The sequence below is a fragment of the Hesperophylax consimilis genome, chromosome 20 (assembly GCF_061612785.1).
Source record: "Hesperophylax consimilis isolate HC1 chromosome 20, BYU_Hcon_1.0, whole genome shotgun sequence".
In the NCBI taxonomy this organism is placed as follows: Eukaryota; Metazoa; Arthropoda; class Insecta; order Trichoptera; family Limnephilidae; genus Hesperophylax; species Hesperophylax consimilis.
Genome location: NC_142855.1, coordinates 11,902,542 through 11,924,719, shown reverse-complemented (window position 1 = coordinate 11,924,719; position 22,178 = coordinate 11,902,542). Strand labels below are relative to the sequence as shown.

Here is a 22,178-nt window from a genome sequence, read left to right as displayed (position 1 = left end):
ACAAATGTTATTGTTTATAATTATATATTACAATTTTGTTGAATGGAGTTCATACTTGTCAACGTGCTTTCAAGTGTCATTCAACTAAAAGTTGATCAACAAAAACTTAAACGTCTGAATAAGACATAAGGGTAAAAAACCGATCACCCTACACAGAAAAGCAAAGTTCATTTCACACCCTTATAGCGGTTTAGACATTTCAATTTCACGTGATTAACTATTATGAAAGACAAAAATTGTTCGAAAAAACTTTTTCAACTTTCTTGAAAGAAGTTCACACACTAATTGTCAATAAGCTTTCAAGTAGTTACAAAATGACACATCCTTCATACACATAAGCCTACCTTTATTATGGGTCTAACTTGTGTACAAATTTAACCTCTCGGAGAGTGAGCTTTTTTTGTAGAAAACTGTATCCCAGGAGTGAGCATTTTTGAAGTATACGAATTAAAAAAAATTAAATGCAAAACCATAGTTTTCTCAATATCTGGCAATGTAAAAATATTTTTAAAAAAAATGAAATAATTACCATATTTTTGGTAAATTATGTAACATTCTTTTTTATAAACAAATATTTAAAAAAAAATGTCGTTCAACAGAGAGTTACTAACCATCACGCCGTTTCCCAGCAGGGTTAGGTAGAGAGGACGGACCGCCAACCAACTCGGTTTTGGCACACATTCTTGCCTCAATCACATTCATACATCGTCTCATATATACTTTTCTATTATTCTGACACTTGGTCGTGCCACGTCTTCCTCGGGCGTCCCCGACTTCTGCTACCATTCACATAATATTCTCCTTACACTCCTTTCTTCACTCATTCGCTTTACATGCCCAAACCATCTAAGCGTCCCTTTCTTGATCTTACTCATAACCTTGCACTCTTTGCGGATCTCAGAGAGTTAATCAACTATAATTGAAATGTCTGAACTGATATTACCGAGATAATGGGACGACGGGTTTACCAAAACAAAAATGTTGCACGCGGTCGGCAGCTTACTGCTTCAGAGTAATAGCTGCGGATAATCTTTATTAATTAGTTTATAATATTATTTGCATTTTTTGTCTCTGGCATTCTTTTAGTTTTGACACACACGTGCTGTCAAGTGTCAAAATGGTGTCTTCAGAAAAAGTGGAAACTACGAAGAAAAGAAGACATTTGTCCAAGAAAAATAAGATTTCTTGGCGTAAAAATGTCGACATCCAGGATGTGGAGGACTTCCTGGAGGACCAGCGACTCGAGGAGCGACTCGGGTGAGGCAACTGATATATTTATAGGTTATGTTTTTGTTTTTATATCGTGGCTGCGACTTATCTTGTTTCGTTGATATTCATACGTAAATCTGTAATTTCCCCATTTAAATCTAATAATTAATTGGATATTCGTGGGTTTCACTCCCTGCCATTATCATGCCACATCCCTGTCATATCCTAAAACGTATTTATTCATTTTTTACTTCGTATTCTTTCCTATGATTGTGAAACATTAACTGGTCGGGTGAACAGCGGTTTTCATGGCTGGGAGTGTGTTTAATATACAAATATCATAATTTACTTCTGAAAATATGAAGAAAAAAAAAACAATAAACAACATCTACGAAAATATAGTCTGATTTAGAATCCAGGGAACCAATTTGAAATCTTCCAGTTGAAGGCAATAAGGGTTGAATTTTGGTAATTATTTCCCCAACCGCCGCACTTTTTGGCATATATGAAAATTACTACAAGAAACAACCATTTATATTCACAAAATAGGTTCTTGGCTTGGGTAAATTAAGTAATTAATTGTCACTCCATACAAACGAAAGTTCAAAATGGCCGCAAAGTGATCGTTTTATAAGGTGAAATTTGATTGAATAAAATTTTTTCGAAAATGATGCTGGAGCAACAGTTACGGTGAATGGATTGCGCTATCGAGAGATGATTAATGATTTTTTATGGCCGGAATTGGATGGTATTGATCTGGACAACGTTTACTTTCAACAAGACGGCGCTACGTGCCACACAAGCAACGAAACCATTGATCTTTTACGATTGAAGATCAAAATAACACCTCTTATTGGAAAACCCTGTATAAACCTTCAGGCAGAAATTCTCTAAATGCTAGCGACAATCCTATCAAAATCTGTTGCATAGTTTAGTAGAACAAATGGCACAAACAGATGCGGATAGCTACTTTGCTTTGTACTATTTAGAGATGTTGTTATTCCTTTTTTTTATATTTTTTATGTTTCTCTTTAACTCATTGCACGCGGCCGTATCAACTGTTGTTACGGCAAAAAGTCCATACTCACACGCGGCTGTATCAACAGTTGATACGGAAACTTTGAATGCCGATATTCCAGCGGTCTTTCGACATAAATTTATTTCCCGCTCGCTTGAACATTCGTAGAACTATCACGATGCTGACATCTACAAGAATTTCTCGAAAATAAAATTGTATTTCATCAAAAAAACATCGATAATCAAGTGAGCCTCTTTGCGCCTTCGAGTGCTATAGTTTACAATTTTGTCAACGGATGGCTTTAGTCAAATTTTGTTATTATATTATGTGACATAAAATTTAAGTGTTCAGATTTAGAAAAAGTTTTTATAACTAAGAATGATAAGTGCTCATGGTGTCCCACTTGTGTCTATCACCTAAGTACACACGCGCCGAGTGAATGGCGGGACCACATTCAAAAGATACGGTACGTCTTTGTATGAAATTTTATGTTTTTGTTTTTATAAACATCTAAGATTGTTGACACACGAGGATTTGTTTTCATACTGTGGAGAATAATCTGTTCTGTCTATATAGTCCAATAAATCATGCCAGAATGCTATAATTTGACATTTAATTGCGTGCATAGGTATTTGAAAATATGTACCGCGTACGGGTATAGATAAAACGGAGCAAATTAACGCGGTTAAAAGGTTAAATGTGACACGTTTTTATATCTCATGTAATTATGGACAACTGGGATTGTGCTCCCAGTCCCGCTAAATTAGAAAATTTATTAAATTTCACAGCTGATTTGGTGACCAGCGTTTATGGGTTGTGGGCAACGCACGCTCTAATTGTTTCATTGTGTGTGCGGCACATCAACTTATCTGTGCAAAATATTAAAGAAAGAAAGAGGCTAGTGCGCAAATATCACGAAATAATTAATTACATTTTTGTAATATTAATATGTACAATATCTTTATAATATGTTCGCGCTCGCATAACTCCAAAAGTAGTCGATCGATATTGCCGAAAATTTCAAGGTTTGTTCTTATCGGTGCCAGGAGTGTTTGGAGAGTGGTTTAAATGGTATAAGAAATCAAGGACACCCATGGAATACTTAACGCAATATCTCTGCACCGGAATGATATACGGAGTCGAATTAGTCCATGTATTGTAATTTTTGAACAGTAACATTGTGGTATACAGTACTTAGTGAATGGTGGAAGAAGTTAGAGACGCCTGAGAGCGATAGCGATGCATTGCAGGTTCCACTTGTTATTTTATAATATACTAACATATCGTCGGAACCCTGACAAACTACCATAAAACATCAGTTATTTATGTGTGTATTTGCGTAAAACAAATCACATGAAGATGAAAACAAGCGTGTGTACAATTTTTAACAAAGGTGCGGCCGCACACATGCACCCCTTAGAGGGAACGATGGTTGTGGGTTATGACTTCTTCTTCTTTATGTGCCGTATCAGGCCCCCCCGACGTTGGCGATCACTCTAGAAAATGTCTCTTTGTCTAGCGCTGCCCGGAATAGCTCCTCCACACTTTTAATGCCGGTCTACTCTCGTATATTTCGCAGCCAAGACATTTGTCTCCTACCAGGCCCTCTGCGACCCTCTATCTTGCCTTTCAATATTAACTGGAGCAAGTGATACTTCTCCCCTCGAAGTACATGACCCAGATATGAAATATTCCTGATCTTTATTAATCTAAGCAGTTCTCTCTCTGGGTTATGACTATGTATCAGAATATTGCTTTTGATTCCAGGACGCCATTTGCTCAGAAAGACGACGCGGAACTGTTTGTGATCGACACATTGCCTTCGTCCAAGAGCGCCAAGTCCTCCAGCAAGGCCCTCGGCAAGGGAGTCCCCGCCAAGAGAGCCCCGGGGCTAACAGCCAGACAGAGCAAGAGGCTGGCGCTTCAGGAGCCCCCCAAGTGCTTTCAGCCACTCCTCAATACTTCTAAGGTTAGTTTTGTGGCAGCAATGTGTGTGTGTGTGTATTTGTAATTTACGGTGGCTGCCCAAACCGTAAATTGTGTTCAGGAGATGGGAGATTAAAATGAGTGTCTGCACAATTAATTAAATTTATTCGTGAGGATGAATTTAAAATTTTACAGAACGCGGAGACGGTGGCAGACAAAGTAGAGATGGTGGCGGTAGAATCGAAGGTTGAAACCGGAATGGAGATTTCTGTTCTCGTGCTCGCTTGCGTATAGCGGCGGATTAATTCGAGTTAGTGTTGCCACATGTGGGAGGAAATAAAGTAGTCCCACAGTTTTATAGGTTGAAATTTGACATTATTGATGTGAAGACGGTCTGTATAGTTCTTGTGCCCAATATTTGCCCAACCGACGCACTTTAAACTCCTCAAACCTTAGGCCTATTACATCAGAAGATCCGAGTTTGCATATAAAATCCAAATAAATGGAATATTTCTAAATCTTTAAAATTTTATTACTGGAAATAATCATTTATTTTTTTAAATATATAAATTTTGAATGGAAATGTAAAAAATATATAAAATGTCTCACTTAACATTTTTTGCAACACAAATTACTGATATAAAAAACATATTTATTTGATTAGACAAATGTATTACAAACATTACTGTTACCTCGCTTTTTTGGCATTTCATATAAAAATCTATATAAATACAATTGTGGATGTTCGTTATATCTTCTAAAGTTCTTCACCAATTGCTTTGAAATGTTGATACAACATTGCATTTTTGTGACGCTGATTGTATATAAACCCATTATCTAGTAAGACGATACAATTTTCAAAAGTATTGTTTTGCCAAAAACAAATAAGTTACTTACAAGCCATTAAACTATTATACGTATCTCTAGTAAGAAGTCTAATTGAATATAACTCAGTAGTTTGGTCTCCATCTTACAAAATTCACATTAACAACATTGAGCGAATACATTTTTACGTTTTATAAATTTTAAATTAAATATCCCTGTCGAAGACTTAAAATACAATTTCTTATTAAATACTCTAAAAATACATACATTAGAAGATAGATGTAAAATAAACGATTTAACTTTCTTATTCAAAATACTTAACTCTAAATTCGACTGTTGTGAACTCCTGCAACTTATAAACATACATACACCCACAGTAACAACACGACAAAATACAATATTCTACAGCAGCACACATAAGCGTAACTACATTGCCCACTCTCCGATACAACGACTTCACACCATGGGAAATCATTACTTGGGTGATGTTGACATATTCAATACCAACTTGGCAAGTTTTGTGGATCATTTAAAACATTTATTTCAACAATACTCCTAAAAACATCATGTAAACCTACAAATTGCTGTAATTTTCTGTTTTTGTTTCTTGTGTTTGTATGACTTGTTGCATAGCTTTTATCAAATGTAATTTTATTCTTATTTTTTATGTTTCAAAGTATCTGTCAAATTAAAATTATACTACCGACCATGTAAAAGCCCTCTGGGCGTTAAATAAATAAATAATATTATGAAAGTAGTGTAGGCCGGCACATAGTGGGCCGCTTGGCGTTTAGCCGGCATAGTAAGGGTTAAATTGATTTGTTTTGTAACTGTCCAGGTCGGGGATCCGTCCGGCAAACGCAACCACGTTCGTCCGGTGGTGGTGGGCAAGCAGACGGAGCTGAAGAGACAGCGCAGCGGTGCGTATCGCAAGAAGTGGGAGGCGGCACAGAAGAATCGCGCACAACACCGCCAGCAGAAGAAGGAGCTGCAGGAATGTCGCACAAACATCACGCAGGACCTCTGGGGGGAACAAGGTGAGCATGATTCCATGATAACTCAACACAGTGACAATTCAACACACTTTTAAAAAGTGATATAAAGTCATTATAAACGATAATTTTTTATTTTGTTTAACCTTTCCCTTACTGTGCTAAAAAAATACACGCGTTACGGTGCTGTGTAGTCAATACACATCTCAAAATAAGCAATTTAATATCGGAAAAATATAAATATTCATAGCTAATCGATTATGTTTATTATATTTTATATCAAAAGTGATAATAATTGTAATTTAATTGCTGAAAACATGAAAAAACCATCGGCAGATGCTAAAAAAACGTGCGAGAGGTCCACATCTAACGACGGTTCGCGGCCAACTGCCTAGCGGCGCGGCTGGCGGCTGTCACAGACACAGCTGTGCGGTCGTAGGTATAGATAGTCTAAATCAAAACTACAACTGCAGAAGTGTGGATGTCTCATGTTCCCGCATAGCGAATTAAAGCGGGACATCAATAGCGTGTCATTTCCTCTCACACTCTTCGCGTATTTAGTATAGCACGGTTGATTGTATTGGTGTATTTGTTCCCGATTTTTAACAAAAAACTCTGATTTTCAATTGAATTTGAAAAATATGTAATATATTATTTTTTAATTCAGTGCATAAATGTATAACGGAGGAATACCTAAAATCTGAACCCAGAATTTATTATATTTATAGAGTTATTAAAGTTATTAGAAGCAATGTGTAGTAAATACACACCACAGATGAGGAAAGGTTAACCTAACCTACTTAACCCAGTTAATAGTTCAAATATTGTTACAATATACTGTCAAATTACCCATCTGGTAACACATCTAATACTTATTTTTTCTTTAATTTTGAAACACTTTGTGTTTGTATGTAGAATTATTTTATGTTTATGATTACTCTTATGTTTGCTTCACTCAAATGTAAATTGTTAACCTCGATACAGGCTTAGTTCTAGTGAGGTTGATTTTTATGTGAAAAAAAAGTGTTTTATGTATAGTGAGATGCAATAAATAAATAAATAAAATCAATAAAGTTTTTGTTTCATCACTTTCCATTATTTTATGTAACTTTTTAAAGATGTGATGATTTATCCGGTCACCGATTAGCATATATATTTTGCACAGTTTTCATACAACTATTATACACCAATATATTATAGAGATTACAAATGTAGTATACATAAAGGTGCAAAAAATGAAAAATAGTAAATTTAAAAAAATATGTTTATGTACAAAAATGTTAGTGTTAATTATTGTTTACGTTTGTAGAGGTGACACGGACGGCGCCCGTGCCTGAGCCCGAATGGCTCTCCAGAGATACGCGTGACTGCAACACCCTGCAGATCCGCCCGCCACGTCCCCCGCGACATGCCGCCAAGTCCAAGCCTATCGTCGCACCGCATCCCGGAGCCAGTTACAATCCCAACTTCAAGGTGAGCCCGCTTCTGTTACATTACCATACTAATTTCTATTTAAAATAAGTTAATCCTTCCTTCTCTGCAAATAAGAATCCAATGAAGATTTAAATAGGTTTATGTTAGTGGAATGGATGATATGTTGTGGGAGTTAGTTCCATGCTTCCACTACTCTATGTTGGTAGAATGGATGACGTGTTGTGGAAGTTAGTTCCATGCTTCCACTACTCTATATTAGTAGAATGGATGACATGTTGTGGAAGTTAGTTCCATGCTTCCACTACTCTATATTAGTGGAATGGATGACATGTTGTGGAAGTTAGTTCCATGCTTCCACTACTCTATATTAGTAGAATGGATGACATGTTGTAGAAGTTAGTTGCATGCTTCCACTACTCTATTTGCAAGGAAGTGTTTCCTAGGATTGGATGCAAAAGGAGATTTACATTTGTGTTGGTGGTGAAGATTTCTTGGATGCTAGGGCAACTGTAATGCCCAGATAAAATTTTGAAAGTCTCGATCAAGTCACCCCTCCCTCTTCTTTCTTTTAACATCACTAATGTTAGTTCTTTGAGTCTATCTTCTTACTGCCGGTCTATCAAAAGCTCTTATGCTCTCTCTATTATTTATTTATATATATTATACGCCCTTATGGGTTTTTACAAACATGTGATAATATAATAGTAAATATTAATAGAGACGATGGAGCTAAGCTCAGTAGTTCTTGGTATCCGGTAATTGACGGCTGCACCAGAACTAAACGCAGAAAACCACTTTTAAATTATACGTCAATGTCAGCCCTTAGAGGGTTGGAGCTGTGCAACATGGTATCGCATCTTCATACATAAGGACACATTTCACCAAAACCTTAGATAACACATCTGTCCTGATGATGGACACTGCAATGCTGTCCGAAACGTTCGCTAAAGAAGGAGGTAGCGAGACATGGCATAATACCCCAAAAACAAATCACTATAATGTGATAATATGAACATAATAATTAAGTATAACCACAATCAAAAGTAACATATTTTCTTTTAAAATTACATAGAACCCATGCAGAAGAAAAGTATTATGTTATTATACCCTTCTTGTAACTATATTCTGTGCAGTTGTTGTATTAGATCTATATCTTTTGCAAAATACGGACTCCATGTGTGGAAAGCATTTTCCAGGCAAAAAATTATATTTTCACAAATTAAATAAAAAATAATTCAAATCATCATAAGTGAAATTCTTTAATTACAATAAGAAAGACAAAAATAATACTTGCTCCCTCCACGGTGACTGAATAAGTACTGACGTTAACCACTCAGAACATTAGAACGTCAAAAGACGTAAATATGATAATAGCGGTCAAGACATTAGAACGTCTTTTCACGTAAACGCGCGAGATTTTACAAAAATTGATTTATTTCCATCACTAGTATACGGATTGCCATGATTTAAAAAACAGAGTATCGATAATGAATAACGCTACGCGTCTGTATTCAAGAATATCTATGGAACGTAGAGGTGCATTATCTAAGCCGATAGAAAGTGTCAAGATGTTCGTTAATAATTTATTGCGTTTCTAAATAATTTATTAAAAATATTTTAGTTTGGACGGTTAATATTTTGAGGTGACTTATAGTTTTTAAATATATTTCTTCAATATATAAAGTGTTATTCCTTTATGCTACTCAGAAAAAAGTACATTTTTCAAGGCTTTGAAATAATGGTAAGGTGATTTTTACATATTTTTGACGTTTTCATAAAATGTATATTTAGAAACGCAAATATTTACGTATAACAACACAATGCGATAGTGGATTTCATAATCTTTCCAAAACATTTTTTTGGAATGAGGCTACGTTTCCCAAAACGAGAGTTATGAAGATTTTAGTAAAACTCGTAAATAACACAAAAATTATCACGTTCTGACAGTTCTCAAAGGGACATATAATAAATAAAATTCTATGTCTGAGAGGTTAAACAAAATGGCTGTTACAAAAGGTATCGCCAGCACAATAGTAAAATTGACTGTTTAGTTAGCTGTTGAGGCCATATTGTGACATGTGATATGAAGCAACGTCTATTGATGTCACTTTAGAGCAGCGGTCGGAGAACTTTTTTAACCATTACCCCAAAATATTTTTGCGTAAGTCGATATTACCCCTTCCCCCATTTTAAAAAGAAGACAATCAATGTATATTTAAATAAACATTATTTATTGAATTAATTTACACGGAAAATAAAAAAAAAGTTACATGAAAATAGTAAGGGGGTATTTCACTATCTCTGATTATGTTCTGACCAAGCACTAATCCGCGGATTAGTCATTTTTTCGTTTTCCACTATATCTGAATAACGCTAACGCTCGGGTTAAAGTTCGATTTGACTAATCAGTGCTCGAACCTCACGTTAGGCGCTATTCCTCGAATCAAAGATGGCGTCAAAACATTCCGAGTTTGACAGCTGAGAAGTGAGTCGAATTTTGTTGAATGAATTTGAATGCTTGTATGATCCATCCTGAATTATTTGATTGTAAAATAATTCAGGATGAATTATTTTACAATCAAATAAGAAACTCAAAATAAGAAACAATGTATTAATTCGACACGAATCTATCTAAAATGACCTGATAATCAACATAACATAACCAAAAAAATGCAGACTTTGCGGTGTGCGGACTGTGACGCATGACAGCCGTGGCAGTAGATGGAGTAACTGCAAACATTTTGCGATGTTGCCAGACTATTTGGAGTGTTATCTATCCGGAAGCTCGAAATAATGGTGAAACGGTCGCCGTTGAATAACGAAGTTATTCTGATCTTTAAAGCCAGCCAACGGATAGCTAGTCAGATATTTAGCCCGACATAGTGAAATACCCCCTAAGTATGTAATAGACAAACAAAATAAAATTCTCAAATTGGATCAAACAAAAATTGAGATTTTCAGGTTTCCTTTTCAGTTTTTGGAGAAATGATGTTACTTCATGTTTGATACAACTACTTCAAAATTGGGACTTTTTGGTGTAAGAGCAATTTGAATACAGTCTTCGGCGTTTAATCGATTTCTGTTCTTCGTTTTTATGTTCATTAGAGTGGAAAAGCCTTGTTCAGAAAGATAGCTTGTTGCAAATGGCAGCAACTTTTTTACCGCCTCCTCAAGTGTAATTTTGAAAGCCTTCGTTCGTAGCTTTTGACATCCATAAAGACGACAGATTGGCTTTTCTCTCAAATTGAATACGTGCTTCAGTATTAGATGGAAGTTCAAGTATTGTTTCTGCCAAACCCGGAGGTTCTTCTGGTATGTTAGCAATTTCACATTTAAAAGGATCTACAACCCAATTGAAAGTATGTATATCAAGATCTGGAAAGTAGTCAGAGAACCGCTCTCTGAGTTTTGTAAGATGTTTTATAACTGTATCCTTGATGTCATCAAAAGTAATCTATTCACAGTCTTCTAAAATAGCAAACTGGAAAAAATTCCTTATTACCCCAAAAAAAACATTTTTACCCAATTCGGGGTAATTTACCCCGGTTCCCCGACCGCTGTTTTAGAGGATATGTGATACAATGCAATTACATACATTTCCATCTTTTAATCAGAGATGCAATACGACACAATGGACTGGGAACAAATTTAGTATTGCAGTAGTATGTAGCCTTTCTACTTGTGCCACAATGCAAACACTTCTAATGTCACACCCAAAGATGATAATTAATTGGTAGTTGGAACATATAATAGAGAAGATGCACCTAGTCACGTCAACACTACGTTTGTGTATAATATATATATATATTATAGTCATGACTTCACAAAATCCGCTATTCTGCCAGTATAGAATGAATGGTGAAGTACTAACACGCGTAAACATCATCAAGGACCTTGGGGTGATCTTTGATCCCAAGCTGACATTTTCAAACCACATAGTCCAGCTTACCTCGGCTTGCTCCAAAACTCTTGGTCTTGTAATTAGAACTTGCAAACAATTCAATAACATAGAAGCAATGACCGCCATGTTCAACGGAGTGGTCAGAAGCAAGCTGGAGTACGCCAGTACTGTCTGGATACCTTATCAACTTAAATACATAAATATGATTGAACAAATTCAAAAATAATTCCTAAGGTATATATATATATATATCATACGGAATATATCCAAAATTCATGCATCACGTGGAACTGCTAAAGGAGACAAATTACCAAAGCCTGGAGACCAGGCGTAATGCCAGACTCATGGTATTTGAATTAAAGTTACTAAAAAACCTTATCGATTGTCCATATCTCCTGTCATGCTGTGGCTTATTCGTTCCTGATAAATACTGTCGAAATCGTAGCTTCGACCTATTCTGTATACCGCAGGGTCGGACAGACGTCATTGCCCAACATAGCATGACAAGAGGTATGACCTTGCTAAATGCCCTACCAGCGGATATAGATGTGTTTAATATCACTATACCATGTTTAAAAAAAGTTATGTACATGTATTGTTAGTTATAATAAAATTGTACCATAATTGGACTTACCTGTCTGTCGTACAAAAAAAAATAAAATGAAATAGTTCACTGTTTTTCATACTGCCTACTGATTAAATACTCTGGGCGCGCCACTAAATATGTGTGTTGTTTGTGTTGCAGGACCACCAAGACCTGCTGCAGGATGTGATAACGCAGGAGCTGAAGGTGATGAAGGAAGAGGAGCATCTCAACAGAGTCACCTCCGCCATGTTCCGCAGAGTCAGCCCCAGAGAGAAAGCGGTAAGCATGTTCCCTGCCGTACTTGACAGTCATCTTAAAGGTTATGACTCTACCGCATGTAGTTTAGTGTGGTCCACACGGAGAGAGAATCTTGGCAGTTTCGTAGGTGGATCCACGACGAGGTGCTTGTTTTACACGTCCAAAGTCCGCCACTGGCTGGCCGAATGCTGAGAGGAGTATCGTGATAGAAGCAGAGTTTCGCCTTCCAGTGCAGAAGGGTTTCTTGGACGTGTGGCGGCTGCTGTTGGGAGGTTTGAGGTCATCTTGAAGTTGAGTGTTGCTATTCTAGGCGTTTTTGTATTCATTTATTTATTTATACGCCCATTGGGCTTTTACATACATAGTTCATAAAAAAAAACGTAAATTAGTTAAAAAGAAATTTAATGTTTATATGTACATACTAGGTAGTGGCAGCAGTAACATGATATCATACGACACACAGTGTTCCGTAACGCCGATTGATTTTGACAGGCTGTGTAATAACCAATCGTATCGTCAGAATTTAAACTGTATAGTTTAAGTTCGCACAAGTCAGCTAAAACGACGGAGACCCGTGAGCCGAGCCAGTTGCAAAAACACCGTTCGTCCTGTCAAATCTCGATCGCCGGTTGTCTAATCGGAATAATCATAAGACGTATTTTTATCGCAATTTACTTTAAAACAACGAGTGCTAAAGAACCACAATTCCGTTCCAGTGCTGACAGATGAGGCTTATGCAGATTTCACCATCATTTCACCGGTAAGTTGATTTGTGAAGTAACTTTACGCATTGTGTTTCCGCATTCGCCTGTCAAAAGCCATATAATTAATTTATTTGTTATCTGTGTGGAATAGCCCTTGAGTCGGCTATTCCAACCCTTGTTCGTTCCTCGAACACACAGTGTATGAGGTCTTTGAATTAGAAAGTTAACGAAATAATTATTGGCGGTATTATTAACAAAATATAGAGCGTTTGACAGGTTGTCGTGGCCTGTTAAATCGAGGGCGTTCGGTCTGCCATTTTACATATATATTTTACATAGTTTATATAAAAAATATTGTGAAGATTATAAATATAGAATAGTAAAAGCAATAATATAACCTTCACCATTTGACATAAAAGCAAGCAAAAAGCAAATGTAAACATGATAGTTTGTAGGTATAAGCCTGTTGTAAGAAAATAAGAATATGCCTACTTCTAAGGTATAAAGACGAAAATTGTTTAGTTTATATGTACATGCTAAGTAGTAGTTGTATTAACATAATATCTATGCGACACATAAAAGCTAGTGTATATATTTATTAATTCATTCAATTATCTATTCTAGCGGGCTCCATAAGCCAGCCAGTTCGTAAATTGATAAATAAATAAAAATAAAATAACATTTTTGCTAAATGATTACAGTAATTACATGTGAAATAATAATGCAGTTGTAGTAATTGCAAGAAGACTACACCTATAATTGTGTCAATCTTGAGGAAATAATTCGATAAGAGGTTCAATAGCTAGATGTTTATTGTTTTATTATAAGAGTTCTAGTATATGTATTGGTTTTAAATTTCGAAACGATAGACATCGATTGAACTATATTTGTTTCCAAGTGTATGAAGCCTTTGAATTGGAGAGTTTACGAAGTAATTATTGGCAGATTTGGTAACAAAATATAGAGCATTTAAACGGGTATTGCGGGTAGGTATACGCAAATTAATTAAGCTCTTTAACCACTCGGAACATTAGAACGTCAAAAGACGTAAATATGATAATAGCGGTCAAGACATTAGTACGTCTTTTCACGTAAACGCGCGAGATTTTACAAAAATCGATTTATTTCCATCACTAGTATACGGATTGCCATGATTTAAAAAACAGAGTATCGATAATGAATAACGCTACGCGTCTGCATTCAAGAATATCTATGGAATGTAGAGGTACATTATCTGAGTCGATTGAATCTGTCATCTTGTTCGTTCATAATTTATTGCGTTTTTAAATAATTTATTAAAAATATTTTAGTTTGGACGGTTAATATTTTGAGGTGACTAATAGTTTTTAATTATATTTCTTCAATATATAAAGTGTTATTTCTTTATGATACTCAGAAAAAAGTACATTTTTCACAGCTTTGAAATAATGGTCAGCGATTTTTACATATTTTTGACGTTTTCAGAAAATGTATATTTAGACACGCAAATATTTACGTATAACAAAACAATACGATAGTGAATTTCATAATCTTTCCAAAACATTTTTTAGAATGAGGCTACGTTTCCCAAAACGTGAGTTATGAAGCTTTTAACAAAACTCGTGAATAACACAAAAATTTTCGCGTTTTGACAGTTCGCAAAGGAACACAAAGTAAATAAAAGTCCTTTTCTGAGAGGTTAAATAGAGGGCGTCCAGGCAGCCATTTGATGCAACACACTGATGACATCATTAACAAAGCCAATAAAATGCTGGGATTTATAATTCGCATAGCAAAACCCTTCCACAACATGAACACTCTATATTCCCTTTACACCTCATATATTCACCCGCACCTGGAACACTGTACACCGATCTGGACTCCTTTATACCAAGCCCATATCGAAAGAATTAAAAAAATATATATTTTATTATACATATAAGTACATGTCAGATTAGAGATTTGTTGGCTAATTTTACAATCAACGAAGCAACGTTTCTAGCATCCGGTTTTGTTTCATGTTTTTTTATTGGGTTGGCAGTTCCTACACTTCCTACAAACAAACGCGTATTATGCGCGAACCTCATATCCGTGTTCTGTCAAAATGGTGCGAAATTATTATTTACGTAAATAATATTAAATATCAATATTTTTTTAAATCGTAAATGCAAAGAGTTGTTGTTTATTGTCATTAAGTTGAATCAAACTTTTTTTTTCTTTGCGTATTGAAACAGTAGTTTGAATAGATGAAATTGTACGTATTTGTTATCGAATATTTCAAATGAAATTATTCGCTATTATGTCGCCATAGGTGCGCTCTGTCGGGCAATAGGGAAACTACTCCAGCGGCCGGTGAAGCAGGGATTGACATTTTCAAGGAACTCTAGAATGCGTGATATTTTCCTATGCGGAATTTACCCGAAACAAACGATTTAAATGCGACCAATCAGAGGGCCTAAACCGTCCAGACGCTGGCGTAATAATACTATCAGATATTTTTATTTGTATTTTTTTTTTTTTTTATGTGACACCTCACAAGAGTGTCCCTGCCTGTGCAGTGTACAGACAGGGGAACTATGTCACCACCCGGTTGGGCGGCGTTGTGAGGCGGAATAAGGTAGGGGCTGTAGGAAGGGATTTGTTAATGCGGGCCTTGAAGAGGCTCGGATTATAGGAGGGAGGAAAAACAGATGCCGGTAGCTCGTTCCACATACGAGCCGACTTACACAAAAACGAGTCGTAAAAACGGCCCGTTCTCACGAAGCCAACGTCAACCGTGAACGGGTGTTCAGTTCGTGTCCGTCGAGTTTCGCGCACGTGCACCGGTGCATCAGGAATCAATGCTGCTAGCTCCTTGGAGCAGGCTCCATTGAAATACCCGTAGAACAGACACAGCATGCCTACATTGCGTCTATGCATTAGAGAAGGCAATCGGTCTGTTAACAATGGATTGTCAATCAGACGGATCGCTCTCCTTTGCACAGATTCTTTTTGGAGGCCTGATTTACTCGGGCTTCTATGGATCCCCGATACTTGAGCTGGTCTGATATAGTAACTCCAAGCATTTCAATGGAGTCTTTATTGGGGAGAGTGCTCCCATCAAATTGCACCAGACAGTCATTGATCTCCCTCTTTGCCGAAATCAGACACGCTTGGGTTTTCAGTTGCATACTGTTGCGGCAGCAGATAGAAGGGGATTGGAATTCCGGAATGCCGACTTACCGTTTCTGTTCTTCTTTCGGTTTAAATACACTTTATACCACATAATACACATTTTATTTAATTTGCGCATATTTACTTGTTCAGTCGAAAATGTATGTCTGAAGAAGTAATTTTGAATATATGGAAATATACAATTATATTCAATTAGTTACATTTTACAAATAATAATCAAAATTTCTTTAACCTCTCAGAAAAGGACTTTTATTTACTTTGTGTTCCTTTGCGAACTGTCAAAACGCGGAAATTTTTGTGTTATTCACGAGTTTTGTTAAAAGCTCCATAACTCACGTTTTGGGAAACGTAGCCTCATTCTAAAAAATGTTTTGGAAAGATTATGAAATTCACTATCGTATTGTTTTGTTATACGTAAATATTTGCGTTTCTAAATATACATTTTCTGAAAACGTCAAAAATATGTAAAAATCGCTGACCATTATTTCAAAGCTGTGAAAAATGTACTTTTTTCTGAGTATCATAAAGAAATACCACTTTATATATTGAAGAAATATAATTAAAAACTATTGGTCACCTCAAAATATTAACCGTCCAAACTAAAATATTTTTAATAAATTATTTAAAAACGCAATAAATTACGAACGAACAAGCTGACAGATTCAATCGACTCAGATAATGCACCTTTAGATTCCATAGATACTTTTGAATGCAGATGCGTAGCGTTATTCATTATCGATACTCTGTTTTTTAAATCATGGCAATCCGTATACTAGTGATGGAAATAAATCGATTTTTGTAAAATCTCGCGCGCTTACGTGAAAAGACGTACTAATGTCTTGACCGCTATTATCATATTTACGTCTTTTGACGTTCTAATGTTCCGAGTGGTTAAATGACATTTTGACAAAAAGAAGTATTTAAAATTCCAATATTCAAAATTACACGGTCATTTGATTTAATTAATTTTAAAGTGTTACAAATCTAGATGAATAAATCGTCGGATAGGAACTTGTATGCAACGAAAGTATGCAACGATAATCTTCTATATAAATAAAAATGTTTGTTTGTCCAAAATCTTGTATATCCAAAAGTTCTTCACTGATTGCTTTGTAGTTTTGACACAACTTTGCATTCGAATACGCGTGTGTTTTTATATACCTATATTATATAGGTGTCACCTATGACAGGTAAAAATTATTTTTTTTTAAATCTGTTGTACAATGACCGGGTATGTTATCAAAATCACAATTCAACACACCCACAAAAAGTGATATAAAGTGATTTTAAAAAAAAAAAATTTTTTATATTAACTCCACACAGGAGGCCCTGAAGAAAATAATTTCCCTCGGGGCCTATGTCATCTTTGGGAATGCTGTGGGGAGGGTCTTTCTGTGGAGAGGAAGGAGTGAACGTGGGTCTTGAAGAGTCCCATGTTGTAGGAGGGAGGAAACACAGAGGCCGGCAGTTCGTTCCACAGCCGAGCTGTTGAACTTAAGAACGAATCGTAGAAGCGACCCGTTCTCATGTGACAAATGTCAACCGTGTACAAATGTTGGGCGCGCGTTTGGCGTGTATCCCGACTACGCACCGGTGCCGAAGGGATCAATGACGCCAGTTCCTCAGAGCATCTTCCATTGTAATACCGATAGAACAAGGACAGCATACCTACCTGACGCCTGTGCTCTAAAGATTGCAGTCCGTTTGTTAAGATTGGGGAATCTATCAAACGGACCGCCCGTTTCTGCACAAAATTTGATGAAACAAAAACTATGTTAAATAGATTACATAGGTAACTTTTTAATTTTGATGAAATATCATGCAACCCTGTTGGACAAACATTCTAAAACAGCGCCATCTGCTCAGTCTGTCGTGTAGAAGCAGGGTTTCTCTTTCTGCAAAGACAGACTGTGCCACAGCAATGCGTGGCGGGGTACAGCGAATATCATATTATTTTTTCATTAAAATTATTAACAAATAAGTATGTAATTAATGTTAAATGTCTACCTGATCTTGTGCAAATTTTATTATTACCGTTGTGTGCCTTTATGACTTAAAGCATTCAATTTTTTTTGGTTGTTTTTATAACTGGCAATACCATGATAGTTATAAAAATATCAAAGTTAACGTATTATCTGTAGTATTGTTTATTAAAAAAAAATATTATTTTAAAATTATTGAAAAAAAAAAAATTATACTACATGATATATGTTCATAATTAAGGCGATGCACTACGTTGTGTAATATTTTAAATTGAGCCGCTATCAATAATAACTCTTACGTAGATGGCGATAAGGTTTAAATTCCCGCTTAACACCATCCGCCTGTTTTGATTTATGGAAGAAAAAAACATGGCCAAAAAGTGCCTTTTATTTTATTTTGTGGATGTTCAGGCATAAATATTTAATTTTTTTTCGAACATTTTATAAATAACTTAATTTGCCACATTATACAATAAAATCATAACCAAAAATGGGTTCGTAAGTAGGAGATTTTGAACTTTAAAGCAGTTTTCATAGGCTTTATACATTATTTTTTTCTGGGCTTATAAAAAGGCGTATCTAAAAAATACTCGATTATTTTAAAGGCCAAGATGTATTCTACTCGCAGTATTTAATTAAAGCACCTGAAACATTTCTGGGGACTTCCAAGCAAGCTCTCTGCACTGCCCTCTATGAGTGCAACTGTGAAGCTCTTAGCTAACTCACTTCCCAACAGTTTCATATATTGATTAGTGGTCTAATATCCCAGGAAGAAGACTTGAAGGAGCTGCGTCAGGGGCTGGACGAAAACGGGCCCGACTCGGAGGGAGACGGACAAGACTACCGCGCGGTCAATCCGCCTGCGCAACGCCGCAAGAAGGACCTGCGGAAGAAGAGACACATGCGCGAAGAGAAACTCGCGCAGGTCACCCGACTCGTCGAGGCCAAGGAGAAGAAGAAGCACTCGGACGTCTACAAGTAAGTAATATTGCAAAGTTGGCTGTTTGCCATTTTTGACAACAGTCCAAGCAAACCGGGTTCTTGTTGATTGTTATTTGACTATGAATAAAGGCTTACACTTTGATTAGTAGTAGCAAGTGATTAGTGACAAGTCGTCACCTCAATTAGATGACGCACTGAACAGTTAGTTATATGTCACACTGCAGTATTAACTTACTGTATAGTAAGATGACGCACTGTGGTGTTAACTTAACTATACAGTTATATGTCACACAGTAGTGTTAACTTAACTGTATAGTAATATGACGAACTGTACAGTTAGTTATATGTCACACTGCAGTATTAACTTAACTGTATAGTAGGATGACACACTGTTGTAGTGTTAACGTAACTGTACAGTTATATGTCACACTGTTATTTTTAAATTAACTGTATATGAAGTAAGATATCAAACTGTGTAAATCCGCACAACAGTCCCAACTGCTCTCAACAGTCCGAAGCCAGAGGGCTACTCACGTGAGGTTGAATGTAGTAGGGAGGGGAAGGATATGGAGAAATGAAGGCGGGGAGGTACTGGCTATTGAGATCTGGCCACCAAACATGACTTAAGCCATTTTTCGATTTTGAATTGTGATCTTTTACCAGGGCAATACTGAAAGTATCGAATAGTGTAAGTAAAGAGCGTTCGTTTTGTTTTCAGGCTGCGATTCCTGCAGAAAGCGGTGGTGACCCGAGAGGTTCAACAGAAGACGGAGCGTGCGCAGAGGGTGAAGAAGCGGCTGGAGGCGCCTCCGCAGCCCAGGATCAACTCTGTCGGCTACCGAGAGCCACCGCCTGACTTCCTCGAGGCCCAGGAACTGTCGGGGAACCTGAGGAATCTGAAGCCAAAGGGTAAGCCAACAACCAGCGAAAAAAAAAAATATATATGTAAGAGTCTCTTCCTACTAAACTGCTTCCAACCGTTTGGAGCCAGTGAGACTATGGCATCCCCAATGATGTCAAAGGGTAAGCCAGTCACGAGCCTTGTCTGTTTCCGACTTTTTAATTTTTTTTAATGGCTTAAACGCCGGCTTATCTAATATAAACAACTGATAACTAAAGATGGGTTGTTTCGGAGAATTTGAACAATTCATCAAATTTCATTTTCGGGTTTATTTAACCTTTTGAACGCTTTAATTTGCTCCGTTTTATCTGTACCCAAATATTTTCAAATACCTAATAAATGTCAAATTATAGCATTCTGGCATGATTTATTGGAATATACAGGGTGTATCGGCACGTACCCGACAAACTTTAACCAGCTATTCCTTAAAAATAAAATATTCCTAAAAAATCTTATGTGCACTTTGCTGTCCTGTATCGTTTTTTTTTTAATAAAAAATTTATCATTCATATTTTCACCACATGTCACCACTGTTTTATCCTTTGTCAAAGTTTGAAAACCCATCTGGCAATATTTTATTCGAATTCCGTTGAATAATGCACGTGTGTACCTATATTGGCGCACTTTTACAATCACAACGAAATGGCACGGCACCATTCGTCTCATTTTTAACTATTATTATTTAGTGTGTGCGAAAGAGCGAAGACGCTTTTCGACATACTTGCTTATAACAGCTGTTGAACACGAAAAGCAATGCCAATGACAGTGATGTAGTGTGGAAATTTTTAATTGTCGGGTTAGTGCCGATACACCCTGTATAATAGAGAGAACAGATTATTCTCCACAATATGAAAACAAATCCTCGTTTGTCAACACTCTTAGATGTTTATATAAACAAAAACATAAAATTTCACACAAAGACGTACCGTATCTTTTGAATGTGGTCCCGCCATTCACTCGGCGTGTGTGTACTTAGGTGATAGACACAAGTGGGACACCATGAGCACTTATCATTTTTATTTATGAATGACATACTAGTACTAAACGCCATCTGTTGACAAAAATGTAAACTAAAGGATTAAAGGCGCGAAGAGGCGCACTTGATTATCGATCTTTTTTTATGAAATACAATTTTATTTTTGAGAAATTCTTGTAGATGTCAGCATCGTGATAGTTCTACGAATGTCCAAGTGAGCAAGAAATACATTTATAACGAAAGAGCGCTGGAATATCGGCCGTCAAAGTTTCCGTATCAAGTGTTGATACAGCCGCGTGTGAGTATAGACTTTTTGCCGTAACAACAGTTGATACGGCCGCATGCAAAGAGTTAAAATGCCCTTTCAAGTTCTGTTATTATATTATTATAGGCTAGCTGCTTGACAGAACTGAAATAATAACACATCTTAATAAAAAATCTTTCACAAAACTTTAAAATTAACTTTTAAATTTGAAGAATTGTTCGAATTCTCGGAAAAAATGCGTGTTATAAAGTAAAATCAATTGAATATTGTGATTCTACAGTTAAAATTTGCGTTGCGTGCGTAGGACGAGTGTGTACGTTGGTCTGGGAACATAGTAATGCACACGTTGCGAACGTGAGCCCAGTGTGTCCTAACCTTATCTTCTCGGGCCTCTGCCATAATTTGACAGAAAGTCGCAGTATTTCTGCTTTGCAATGAAATATTTTTAACTTATTCGAAAACTAAAAACTGCTTTTGAAATGTGATAAAATACGCTTTCAAATTGTATTGTTGTAAATTAAAATATATTGCGAATGCGAACATAAAAAAAAAATAAAAAATGGCTCCCCTTATGTTTTTTGTTACTAAAATGAATGATAAGGAAAAAATACACAACTATTTCTGACCAGTTCAGTTAAAATAAGACATGACATGGTCTGCTGTAACTGATGACACGTCTCTTTGGTAGGTGGTGGTCTGCTGGACCACTGGACGTCGCTACAGCGGCGCGGTCTGGCGCCCGTGTCGAGCCCGCACGTGCTGAAGGCGGCCAAGAAGAAGCGCTACACGCTAACCTCGCACAAACTGCCCGAGGAGATCAAGGAGGGACCCGCCAAGCGCAGCAAGAGGAAATAGTTCTGTCGTATTTCCTAAATTATACAATACTATGCATATTTATACATGTTTTATTATTTCTTCAAACACACACAACTTGATACCCAATTACCTGTCCCTGTCTGACAGTGTGGAATACCTACACCAGTGACATTTGCAACTATTTAGTTGCTATTTAGTAACATTTTTAAAGGCGGGTGGAGAAGCAGTCGATTTAAAATTTAAAATTTAATTTAAAATTAGTGTAAATTAATTTTTTAAATATAAACATA

At 36.4% G+C, this 22,178-nt stretch overlaps 1 protein-coding gene across 1 annotated transcript; it reads left to right on the top strand.

The window, feature by feature from the left end:
- Positions 1–1,082: 1,082 nt before the first annotated feature.
- On the top strand, positions 1,083–21,969 carry LOC149414092 (ribosome biogenesis factor Nop53). The gene is made up of 8 exons (XM_089643631.1): positions 1,083–1,257; positions 3,995–4,196; positions 5,817–6,015; positions 7,280–7,443; positions 12,051–12,170; positions 18,758–18,966; positions 19,649–19,839; positions 21,761–21,969. The coding sequence occupies exons 1-8, from the start codon at positions 1,118–1,120 to the stop codon at positions 21,925–21,927; spliced, it is 1,392 nt and encodes a 463-aa protein (XP_089499757.1). The 5' UTR covers positions 1,083–1,117; the 3' UTR covers positions 21,928–21,969.
- Positions 21,970–22,178: the final 209 nt, after the last annotated feature.